Source organism: Microchirus variegatus, assembly GCF_963457635.1.
Source record: "Microchirus variegatus genome assembly, chromosome: 9".
Classification (NCBI taxonomy): domain Eukaryota; kingdom Metazoa; phylum Chordata; class Actinopteri; order Pleuronectiformes; family Soleidae; genus Microchirus; species Microchirus variegatus.
In genome coordinates, this window is record NC_139810.1 from 7,802,786 (window position 1) to 7,815,217 (window position 12,432).

General features: G+C 39.9%; 1 protein-coding gene across 1 annotated transcript in view; it reads right to left on the minus strand.

Annotated features, from left to right (window-relative positions):
• Nucleotides 1-1,014: 1,014 nt before the first annotated feature.
• Nucleotides 1,015-12,432, minus strand: part of LOC310931939 (voltage-dependent L-type calcium channel subunit beta-3-like) — a gene marked incomplete at both ends in the record, with an annotated part of 23,884 nt that continues 12,466 nt past the window's right edge. Inside the window, 10 exons of the mRNA XM_083895185.1 lie at nucleotides 1,015-1,446; nucleotides 5,222-5,392; nucleotides 8,148-8,243; nucleotides 8,334-8,485; nucleotides 10,693-10,793; nucleotides 10,887-10,945; nucleotides 11,094-11,171; nucleotides 11,976-11,995; nucleotides 12,100-12,173; nucleotides 12,267-12,382. Coding sequence (XP_083751311.1) covers nucleotides 1,015-1,446; nucleotides 5,222-5,392; nucleotides 8,148-8,243; nucleotides 8,334-8,485; nucleotides 10,693-10,793; nucleotides 10,887-10,945; nucleotides 11,094-11,171; nucleotides 11,976-11,995; nucleotides 12,100-12,173; nucleotides 12,267-12,382 — 1,299 coding nt within the window. The remainder of the gene's footprint in view (nucleotides 1,447-5,221; nucleotides 5,393-8,147; nucleotides 8,244-8,333; nucleotides 8,486-10,692; nucleotides 10,794-10,886; nucleotides 10,946-11,093; nucleotides 11,172-11,975; nucleotides 11,996-12,099; nucleotides 12,174-12,266; nucleotides 12,383-12,432) is intronic.

Below are 12,432 nucleotides of genomic sequence, written 5' to 3' on the forward strand. Positions count from 1 at the left end.
GTTTGTCTAACAAAATAACATTAGTTGATTGAACTTTTTTAAAAACTCGCAATCTTTTGTTGGGCTGTAAAATCAAAAATTGATTGCAGCAAGTTGCCTTGAAATTTTGAGTTTTCTTTTTTTTTTTTTACAGTGTGTGTGCACTGTAAAAATTTGTAAGTCATACATAAACTAAACTTATATACTTATTATAAGTATATAAACTATACTTATAATAAGTATAGAAAACTCAAAATTTCACCTTGCAACTTTTCTGAACTTTTTCTTTTTTACAGTATGTGTGCAAGTCTCCCAAATGTCATTCGCCGTCTTCAGAGTAAAAAAAAAAAAAAGACAACACATGGATGACAGCATTTTTTTTCTTCTTCTTTCCGAAACGCCAAAGAAGTCCGTAATAAACAAACGAATGAACGAACAAATCAATCGATAAGTAACGTAGTGATGGATCAAAACCAGGTGCCCATTCGGTATATACATTGAAATCAAATGCATCGCTGCATATTCCCCAATAAACTGATTTCGACGGTAGACATTCCTACATGGGTTAATCTGTACAGATCGTTCATCCTGTTCTGACTTAATGTGCAAATAGTCTTAAAATAATTATACTCATGCAATAGTAAAGATAATTCAAAGTTTAGGAAGTTTAAGGCCAGTAAATGAGACATCGTACATTAGAGAGAAATCTTTTTTTTTCTTTCTTTTTTTTTTACGCAAAGCAGCTAAAGTTTGAGTTTGCGTAGAGCTGGTAGCCTGAAACCTGTCCACTGCAGAGGTCGAGTAGCCCTGTTTGACTTTAATCTGGATGACCTTGACCTCGAGGAGGTCAAAGTCGAGAGAGAGAGAAATTAAATGTGGGAGTCTGGAAGAATGAGATTGTAAATACTGTTTCATAAACTGTGTCTGATTTTTCTAGGGGGCTGTTTTTGGCTAACAGCGGCGGGCTGTGGGTGATGTGGATGCTGAGGAGAGAGGCTGGGGGGGAGGGGGTTCCACCTGGTTCCACCTGGTTCCTCAGTAGGTGTCTCTGGGCCACGGGCGGCTGCGCTGGCGGTTGTTCCTCTGGTTGTGGCCCTGCTGAGCGTCACGCTGGAGCAGCCTGTCCTGTGACTCGTGCCCGTTGGCACTGTGAGCGCTCCCCGTGTGCCCACGGTGAGGCGGGTACATGTCCCTGTACGTGCGAGCATGGCAGGGAGAGGCATACTCGTTCTCCTCCTCCTCCTCCTCCTCCTCCTCCTCCTCCTCTTCTTCCTCCTCCTCCTCTTCCTTCTCCTCCACCCCCCTGTGGCGTGGGCTCCCCCTGCAGCCACGAGACAGGGAATCACTGGCCTCGTCGGACAGCATGAGACTGTCTTGCTCCAGCGGGGAGCGGGCCTCCTCGCCCACCTCTTCCTCCTCGTCAGCCTCCAAACCCACCGCCTCACCAGGCTGGGGCTGGTTCTTGTTCTGGAGGATTTGGTTCGGGAAAAACAACGCAAGACACGGCAAGAGTCAGAAAAAGAGGAAGAAGCTCACATCTCACAGTAAGTGTTTCTGCCACACACACACAGAGAGAGAGGGTGGACAAAACAAAGCTAACACTGCATTAAAGAAGGATTTTGAAGAGATGGTTCAAGCCAATCAGTCTGTTATTCAGGTTCCAGGGTGAAAATGTAGGCAAATGGACTTAGTGGGTTATTATAGTTAAATGTAAGAATGAATACTACATTCAAAATTCAAAATACCGAGGTCTTTTAGGTTTCGTTTTCTGACGTAACCGGCAACCCTTGGTTGCTCGGCAGCTGAGACTCAACTGACTGCAATGATTGGTAGTCAGTTGCGGTAGGTGGCGCCACATGCCAAAACATGATTTCAAAACATAAACATGATTTGCAGTCTGCAAAAAATATATTTTTTAATGCAAATATTTTTTCTGTACTGTTGTTGTTGGTGAGTTCAGTTTGTTATATGAACATTATTCCTGAGTCTCTGTGACATATTAGGAAGATTTTATGGCCAGTTGCTTTAGAGTTATTACATAATGCACCTTTAACTAGAAACTAACAAAATAATGAACTAAAATTGAAAAAAAACACATTTTTGTTAACTGAAACACGAGTTTAAAATAAATAAATATATATGTATATATATTTCATTCATATAAAGTGTAATTTTTTGTTTCTCTGATGGCAATTTTGAAAGGATTTATATTCATTCATTTATAATAAAATGCTGTTTGTTTTTTCATTTGTTTTTGTTTACAATGTGGGCCACAAGGCTATGCAAGTTAATCCTATTATGACCTTTTTGAATCTTGCACCAGGCAAATACTCCATATTACAAAAAAATACACTAAAATGAATAAAACCGAATAGTAAGCATTTACAAAAGATTAAAGGGTAACGCTTTCTTTTACAGTCCCCTAATTACCTGGTATTTAGCTGGTAAATTCATGGTAACACTAAAGTGTTGCTAGGTAATTACCAAGGGTAATAAGATAAGTAAATACAGTGAAACCGTTGCCAAAATACTGGGTAATGCACGGTAATGTACTCGGTAAGTAAAGTAAAACTGTACTGTAAAAGAAAGCCAAGCTTGTTTCCATGTAATTACACACATTTTTAGGGTTAGGTTTGTTAGATTACCCCTTGGGTAAATAGCTAGTAATTAGGGGACTGTAGGTACCTGCTTATTACCAGTTTATAACCCAATAATACACTTACATTTACCATAGTTTTGCCATAGTTTAGCTGTACATACCTTCTTATTAACAGCAGTAATAACACGCTATAATTAACTATATAGTTACCAGGTAAATGCCCAGTATTTTGGCAACAGTTTCACTGTATTTACTTTCTTATTACCATTGGTAATTACCTAGTAACACTTTGGTGTTACCATGAATTTACCAGGTAAATACCTGGTAATTAGGGGACTGTAAAAGAAAGCGTTACCGATTAAAGACTAATAAGAAAATTGCAAATCCGCTCTTAAAAAAAACAAAAAAAACCTCATTTTTTTAATTTTAGTAAATAGTATTTACTTTATTGGGTATTTTTGTAAAAAAAAATACAGAGATTATCGAAAAAGTCAGCATTCTAACTCTTTTTTTTGTGGCCCTAAAGCTCAGTATCTTGTAATCTTGATTTACTTCATTTATAATTCCACAGATCTCATCTTTATTGATATATCAGAGTATGTGTGTGTGTGTGTCTGTGTCTGCACATTTGCATTTTCCCATAATGCACACTCACAAAACTACGTACAGCAAATTCTTGCACGCTTTCACAAATCTGAGCTCATATAAGGAGTGAGATGCAGTATCTCAACATGCACAGGTCTAAGTGTACGACAGCCCCCATAGATGGCGCTGTTTTGCTTCTCTTCAAAGTCCTCCAGTGAAGTGTTTACAGTGTTTATCTGCATATATACAGTAAATATATATATGTACAGACACCGAACAGAAGAAATGCAGGTGAAACATTTGAATGGAGGGCTGGGGTTTGGTTTCAGTTTATTTGCATTTGTTTCCACTCGGTATATTAATAAGCATCGATCATGTGTCTTTAAAAACTCATTCGGGGGTAGCATTATGTGCCACTGTGAGCATCATTCACAAAGCATGCTGGGAAAAGGAAATAGAAAGGAAAACGGAGGTGAAACATTTCATGATTCCCCAAAAACGTGATGTTCACCGTTAAATCAATTAAAGCCGGAGCTGAAATGTGTCGTGAACGTTCTCCCAGGAAAGCGTGTGTGTGGAGCAGCTCAGGTTCACCTGAGACCATCAAACTCAAAAAGAAAGATGCAAAAAAGAAAAAAAAAAAAAAAAAAGAAACACGTCTTTTTTCCTGTGGTGAGATCTGAATGAATAAAAACAATGCGGTTCATTCGCCGTCTCAGCCGCTTTAGTCGTGTTCAGGTGAAGTAAGAGAGTCGAGGGGTTGAGAGTACAAATGTGAATAAACCCGATTACTCACCCCGTTTTGTAAGCGGTCATTCAATTAATTCCTGTGTTTCAGAAAACTGCAAAAATGCCAAGCACGGATGAGTGACAGGACAAACAAAGACAACCTGAGACAGTCAGTATAACAAAAATCTGTGATGGTAGAGCTGCTCAGGACACGAGTACGTGGAGCACGTTCACAACAAGAGTTATCAACACAGTTCAGTAACAACCTGAGGTCAATCTGAATAGTCCTTTCTTCTTTCCCAAACACTTTTCATTTTATTGACAGCAATTGAAAACACCACAAGGTCAGGGGCGCAGCTTGTGAACAGGCAAGGCAGGCAACTGCTTGGGGCCCCGAGCTGATAGGGGGCTCCCGACACTCGGAGCCTGAGGGCTGTTTTTACTGAAATGTGCAGTGACCAGCCGCCTCCCCGTCCCCCTTAAAAAACAAGCCGATTTGCAATGACATCTCAGTAGGAAACCTCCCTAATGGGGCCCCACCTATTTAGTGTAATGCATATCTTTTTTACTCTAGGTTTTATTTCAGTTATTTATAGTATTTTATTGTTCTATATATTTATATTGTTTTATAATGTGGGTGTTGTGTATTTTTTACTAAGTTTCTATAGTTTTTTTTAAAAGCTATTTACAGTATTTTATTGTTCTTTACATTTATAGTTTCACATACTTTTTAATTACAAGGTTTTTCCATGTTATTTCATTCATTTTGAAAAAAAATTATAACTCATAAATTTTTCCTTGGTGTCAGATTATTTATAACATAATGGTGTGATGAACCAGTGTCATTGCAAATCGCCAATTGTTTTTTAAGGGGGACGAGGAGGCGGCTGGTCACTGCACATTTCAGTAAAAAGAGCCCTCAGGCTCCGAGTGTCGGGGGCCCCCTATCAGCTCGGGGCCCAAACAGTTGCCTGCCTTGCTTGTTCACAAGCTGCGCCCCTGGGCATAAAGCAACAAAAACAAGGCAATCAGAGATGGCAGACTTCAACCCATTCACGCAAAAAGCCTCTGGCGGCCTCTGTTGGTCATATAAGCAAGTACAAGTGTGAAAGCACAAACAGACAGAGCCACTTAAAAACAATACTTCACTCACTCGGAAGTAATAAAGAAGACAACAGGAAAGGGAATGAAGAGAATTTGAAGAGAATTTGAAGGGCGTCATATTTCTGTCACTCGCTCATTTATTTTCGTCAATAATCACATGGACTATTCAGACTCACCCCTGCTCTACTGCGTTTTGAAAAAAAACACACGATAGACCAAACTCACCTGTAAGCTAGAGATGGCAGAGGGCGGGGTCATCAGACTCTGCTCCAGTAAGGGATTGAGGGGCGTGTTTCCAGGGAGGTGAGTGGCGCGCCAGTAGATCTCCAGGTACTCGGCCAAGTGCTCGCAGGCGTCTTCCAGCTGGTTCTCATCCAGAATGACATCAAACATATCCTGCAGGCGCACAATGAGACACAAAATAAAGCCACGTGTAGGGGGAGAGAGAGAGACAGAGGCTGGACTGGACCATGCTCACAAACATGCAGCTGATCTGCTGAAGAGATGGAACAATCTATCAATTCATCAAATAAATGATCAACTGCAGATCAACCTGAGACTATGCAGTGGGATTAGACAGTGTGATATTACCAATAAGCAATATTTTTTTAGTGGAATAACTTAATTTTTAACATTTGGTATTTCCCTTTCTTTAAAAAAAACCAAAAAAAAATAGTGCCACAAATGCTTGAGGCTGAAACGGCCCCTAGCATGAATTTGTGCGAGGAACCTGTCGTTATCCTTCATATTATTGTTATTACATCTTTGGGTTTGTATTCATTAACTTGTTTAACTTGCATAAAAAACTATTGAAACTTTGCACGGAGGTCAGGTCTGGTGAAAATGCGATATTGGCATTGGGCTATGACCTGTGCGTTGCTCAAGGGCTCTATAGCACTCCCCTAAGTTGAGAACAGAGCCCAAAACTTGGTGGAAAGATGTTATAGCCCAAAACGAACAAAAAGTCGATCTACGTTCTAGTTTATTTTAAGTTTTGTTTAACCCTTTCATTTAATCTATTTGACCTTTTTGTAACTTTTATATATACCTGTAGGTCAGGGGTCTCAAACTGGCGGCCCGGGGGCCACATGCGGCCCCCAAATCGAATACATGTGGCCCCCCCAATTAATATCATGTTATCATGAAAACATGGCCCACGACCTCACCATCTTTGAGCTGAATGGCAGTGGCCCCTGGTATGAATTTTAATTACAGTTGTTCACACTATTATTTATGTAATTTAAATTAAATGTCTGTTTTTGATATTAATACATTAATTTTGCATCATAAATAGTATTATTAAGTATATGTGTGATCAGTGTGAACAGTTGTTTTTTCTTCTCTAGGCCAGCCCCTCTTGACCACAATAGATGCGCATTGGCCCCAGGTCATTTGAGTTTGAGAGCCCTGCTGTAGGTACATTAGAATTAAAATGTTCTTTTAAAAAAAAAAATAGGGTTGGGGTGGGGTTAGGGCTAGGGTTAGAGTTGGACGATCCATGATGTCTTTAGTCACTGTGGACTAGATCAGCGATTCTCAATCCTGCCCTGCATCGTTTTAGCTGTTTCCCTGCATCTTCACACCTGATTCAGCTCGCCATCAGCGACAACAGCAACTCAGTCATTTGAAACAGGTGTGTTGGAGCAGGGAAAACATGGAGGACAGGTGGTCCCAGAGGACCAGGATTGGGAGATTCTCAATCCTGCCCTGCCATGTTTTTGACGTTTCCCTGCCTCCAACACACCTCATTCAAACGATCGGCTCCACAACGAGCAACTGCAGAGGCCTGATAACGAGCCGTTCATTTGAATCAGGTGTGTTAGAGCAAGGAAACGTCAAAAACATGAGGACCAGGATTAGGAAAAACTGGACTAGAGCATGGATACACGGGACGGGTCGGGCCAGCTATGGACACAAATCAATCAAAAAAGGAGAGTCAGACTTGAGCCGAATCTGGCTCACGATGACTGACATGGTAATTTAAAGTTGTTTTGGTGACGTTAGTTTAAAGTGGACCTTTAACGCTGTTTTTTTTGTGTGTATCTGCATCATTAACTTGTTTACGAAGCCCTGAAGGTTCGAAACAAACAGTTCAGCCATTGCTGAGAATGCTGTGTTTTATTGTAATCTCGGGCTCAGCGAGATCTCTGAAAAAACCCGGTCTGGTTACGTCAACAGCGGTACTCCTGAACAGCAGATCCTCCTGCTCCAGGCACTAGTCCGGGCACATCCGGTTGCGTACATTGAACCGCAGAAGAAGAAGAATAATGTCCGTTGTGGACGAAGCTATTTTCAAACACTGTTAAAACAATGTTTTGATAATGAGAAGCAGTGCATCCACCATTCCAGAGGGGGGAGCTGCGCTTCAGAGAGCTGGTGTGCTAAATATGTCACTTCCGGGTATTGGCCAATCACAAGACAGTTGGGAAGGCTTTACGCTGGCTGGCCAATCACAACACACTCTGTCTTCTGGTGGTGAGATTTATGTCTGAAATATCGCAGCTGACAAGAGCTTCAGAAAAGAGAGATTTCGATTGGCTCGTTTCCAGCAACTAGGAGGTTTTTGACCATGAAAACAAGTTAATGTATGTAAGTAGACCTCCATAACTCACATATATGTGCAACAGGACCACTCTATGGGAGCTTTAATTGCTTCATAGAAAATCCAGCGTGCACATTTAATAAATAAATGTATAACAAGTAAAAGAAAGTAAGTGATAGTAAGTAGAAAGTGACCTAGTGTTTCTGTTTTGAACGTGACACATTGAACACAACACTAAGGATGTTGACGTTCTCCTTTTCTCAAAATAAACCGCGGAGGTTGGATTATGTAAATATTTATCAGCGGTTACAGCTCGACATGAGTTAGTGCCTATTTAGTATATCACAGCTGTGTGTGTGTGTGTGTGTGTCGGTTTGGTGTAAATCAGTTTCAAGATGAGAAAACAAGGTTTTGAGTGCCGAAAATTCCAAACTTTGGACTTTTTACAGCATAAATGACAATATTTTCTTTGATACTTGACCAGTAAACAAATGTCTGTGTAAACAAATGTCATGTTTTAGTCGTATGAAGCATTCAGATTGGTGACGGGGGAATATGGTTTGAGCATGCTTCAAAAGAAGAAAAATCTAACCCACTCCCCTCACTCACAGGGGGACACTGAGAGAGTTTGTCTGCAGCCATCAACTGCACGTTCAGGTGTTTGCTCTGAGACTTCCCCCTGGATTTTATGAGCCTCTGGAGCACCTGAGAGAGGAAAAAGATCAAGGAAAAGATGACGTCGGAGATCGAGGAGGACAAGGCGCGGCTCGGTGAGTGACGATACACCTACTGTACCTTTGGTGAGGAAACTTTAACGTAAACGATGATGGGCGCGAGGGAGGTTTTGGCGAGCTGAGCGGGATGGTTGATGGTGTCGGCGTCCAGGACCACCAGCTGCAGGGTTTTGGCCAGTTCAAATATCCTCTCTATCTCACTCTGCACCTCCGCTGCACACATTTGGATTTAACGATAGTCCACGATATTTAGAGACAATACATACAAGTGTATAATAAGCAGTATAAAATGTCTCTGCTCACAAGAATATGAATCGTAAACCAAGGGAAAAGATGGAGGAATCAGCAGAGAGAGAGAGTTGTGAGTGTGTTTCCACTTTGGGAAAGAAAGGGGTAAGTGAGTCCTCTGTCTGTTGCAGTCTCACCACTAGATGTCAGTATTTCTCACTAATTCTGACAGAAAACAATTAAAAGAAAAAGTATATGTTTTTACTGTCTTGTTTCAAGAAAGTTGCATAAAAAGTGGGGAACAGATTCAAATGATGATTCAGATTGATGGACAGGGTGGCGTGTGAATATGTCTCCATCTGTGGCTTCAAATGCAGCGTGTTTTTTTTTTTTTTTTGCATAATTGTATACGTATAAAAGCAGTGAAATAGTGGATTAAAAGGCTTAGCATTGTGCAGGAGAGGCTGGAAGACGATAAAGGCCTTATACTGTGTCAAAATAAAATAATAATACATTTTAAATCCAAAGAAAGTGCAACAAAACGTTGCTAATTAGTGATCTTTTCAGATGTTTTTTAACCAATGATCATGTTGATGTGGATTATAATAATATAATTATTATTATATAATAATGATAAGAGTGACGAAGGACAGAGGAAAAGTTTAAACAATTCTTAAAAGCAAACGGCAAGTCATGAGTTTTATAGATAAAGTTTGGTTTAAAGTTATATTCACATTAAAAATAAATGGAAGTTTTAATTGTTTTAACCTTTCCTGTCCAGTGCCTAGAGTCTGTGATACTCGTACTGTAATTATTACTATTTTTATTCCTTTTTTTTTTATTTTTGAATTCAAAAATTCATTAAAATTATTCCTTAAGAGGTTTGCAAATATTTTCAACAGATCCTTGTTCAGGGCGATGCCAACTATTATGATGGTAAATTTCAAGTCATTCCGAGATACTTTTGTTTTTGAGATTAAAGTCAGCTCACTGTCAAAGTGCATCAGGGCAAATGGATCATATCCGGAATTTCAAAAAGTCATTAAAATTATTCCCTAAGAGGTTTGCAAATATTTTCAACGGATCCTTTCTCAGGGTGATGCTGACCATTATGATGGTAAATTTCAAGTCATTCCGAGATACTTTTTGTTTTTTAGATTAAAGTCAGTTCACTGTCAAAGTGCATCAGAGCAAATGGATCATTTCTTGAATTTCAAAAATTCATTAAAATTATTCCTTAAGAGGTTTGCAAATATTTTCAACAGATCCTTGTTCAGGGTGATGCCGACTATTATGATGGTAAATTTCAAGTCATTCCGAGATACTTTTTGTTTTTGAGACTAAAGTCCGCTCACTGTCAAAGTGCATCAGGGCAAATGGATCATATCCTGAATTTCAAAAATTCATTAAAATTATTCCTTAAGAGGTTTGCAAATATTTTTAACGGATCCTTGTTCACGGCGATGCCGACTATTAAGATGAGGATTTATCGGTTGAGTACTGTTCTGAATACCAAAACATAAACACGGTTTGCAGCCTGCAAATGAAATGCTTTCTTGCGAGTACACCGACAGCATCATTGTTATCAGTAAAGCCATTATTTTATGTCATAATAGAATCCATTTTTTTACCTTTAAAAGACAGATAGAGAATTGAGTCTCAGCCTTGGCTGCGTTAGACTACATGTCGATGCGTCCCCGTATCCCTTCTATATGTAGGCCTGAGTCAACAGTGTGAATGGCAAAACTGCAGTGTAAAAGCTTTGTGAGAAAAAAAAAAAAGTGTGATATATAAATACAGACCATTTAAAATGCCATTATATCATGTTCAGTGAGTCACTGAAGTCAAGTGGAAATTCAAATTCACAGACATAAAACAAATGTCACACAAATGTTCACAGAAAGATGTTGCAAGTTCCACAAACTCTAAAACAAACATATTTACAGTGTAAAACAGCTGCCATCTCACATCCGATCCAATGATTTGTATTTGATGTAGTAAAAAGATCATTTAAGTCAAGTACCTTTTAACTGAACAACTGTACGTCTGTAATGTTTGGAGAAAATATAAAAACACTCCAGTATTCATGGTAAAGATGGGGGGGGGGAGGTAAAAAAGACTAAAATGAGAATAAATTCCAGATGTGAGTGTAGCCAGCAGGAGCTGTACAGTGTGGTGAAATGATGCATTACCTAGGCTGGAGCGAGTGTTGGATCTCTCCATTATGGGTCTTTTGTTGAGGACGGATCTCTTGGCTAATGACAGGTCGGCAGTTACACGGGTGATTGAGATTCTACAAAAGTCATAAAAGGCACGGAGATAAATGTTTGGCCAGACATTCTTTTTACGAGAACATTTTTAAACGACCTGAATTTGCACAACTCACCTTCCCTCAAATCTGTGTTTCAGGAAGTCAAAGAGAGCTTTCTGCATCATGTCTGTCACCTTGATTTGGAGGATAAGAAAAATGGACAAATTGATAAAACCTTGAGCAAAGATTTAGAGGAAACACAACATTTAACTTTGCTGGAAGTAACATTAAAATGATGCAGCGGTCAATTTCAACAATTCATTCCGTGTCCGCTGCACTGACCTCATAGCCCTTCAGCGATGGTCCCACGAGGACCACCGGCCTCATGGAGGGCACCACATCGTAGGGAGGGACATGTTCCTGCCAGAAATAGGGGAGGACAACAGGTGAGGGACGAAGAACGGAGAGAACAGAGGTTAAAAGAATAAAAGATGAGAAACTCTTCACCAAAAAGCACCTTTGATATCTTTTTTTATACCAATTACACTTAAATAACCTGAATTTTATCACCATTTAATGTAATAATTTCCAAAAAAACAGCAGAAAGGTCCACAAATATTAAGTTAATAGAGTTAAGGTAACATCCAAAACAATCCAAAAAGGTTCATACTCTAATAATGATATACTTGAGCTTCTTTCAGTCAGAAAGAAAAATAACATTCTAAGGTCACATGATCTAACCCGGATCTCCGGAAACGGCACAATTGACACGGATATGAGACCTCACATCCCACAATCGCACACCTGGGACACTGTCCTCAACAGGACGTCAGACAGCAGGGGGCGTAGTCGTTGCCCTGCTGTCCGACAAACCTGTATCAAACAGGAAGCGAGACACGTCACATGACCCCCTCTGTGGACGACCACAGGAAGTGAAGTCTCCAAACATGTCGAGGTCATAAAAATTTATTTTTCTGTATGACTGAATGAAACTTGAGCTTTTTTTTATTTTATCAAATTGATTTAACTTTTTCTCTTCTTTTTTTGTGTGCACATTATAAATGAGTTCCCTTCCTAGTTACTCCGGCAACCTACAGTAAACATAATAATATCTAAAAAGACTTTAGATTTTCAACAAATGTATGTTTTTATCCCGTGAATCAGTGTTGATAACGACCCTTAAAGTCAACATCTATACTTTACGAGAGAGAGTGCCGTTTTTACCTGTTTTTGCTTCTGTTTGGCTTGAAAAAAAACAAGAAAATAACCATCAATATAGAGAAAAAGATTAAAGATGAAGTGAAGCAGCTGCTTTGCGCTCCAGCAGATCTGTAATACTTACATTCACCTGCAGATGGCGGTGTGGTCCTCCAGCTGCCAGTCACCATATCCCCTAAACTGGAGGAGTTGCCTCCTGTTTTCCTGCAACAGGACAACACATACATGTGTCAAACCTGTGTGTGTGTGTGTGTGTGTGTGGTGGAGATGAAGTCATGTGACTGCGTGTGAACTGACCTCTGTTTCTGCTCCTGTTTGAGTCTCATGGCCTCCAGTCGCAGAGGGCTGGGGATGAACGTGATGTCTGCTCCCTCTTTGACGAGCCGACCGATCCACCAGTCATTGTTGTACTTCTGTGAGGTCAAAGTTCAGCGCAACGTCAGCTCAGCCTCTTTTACAAATC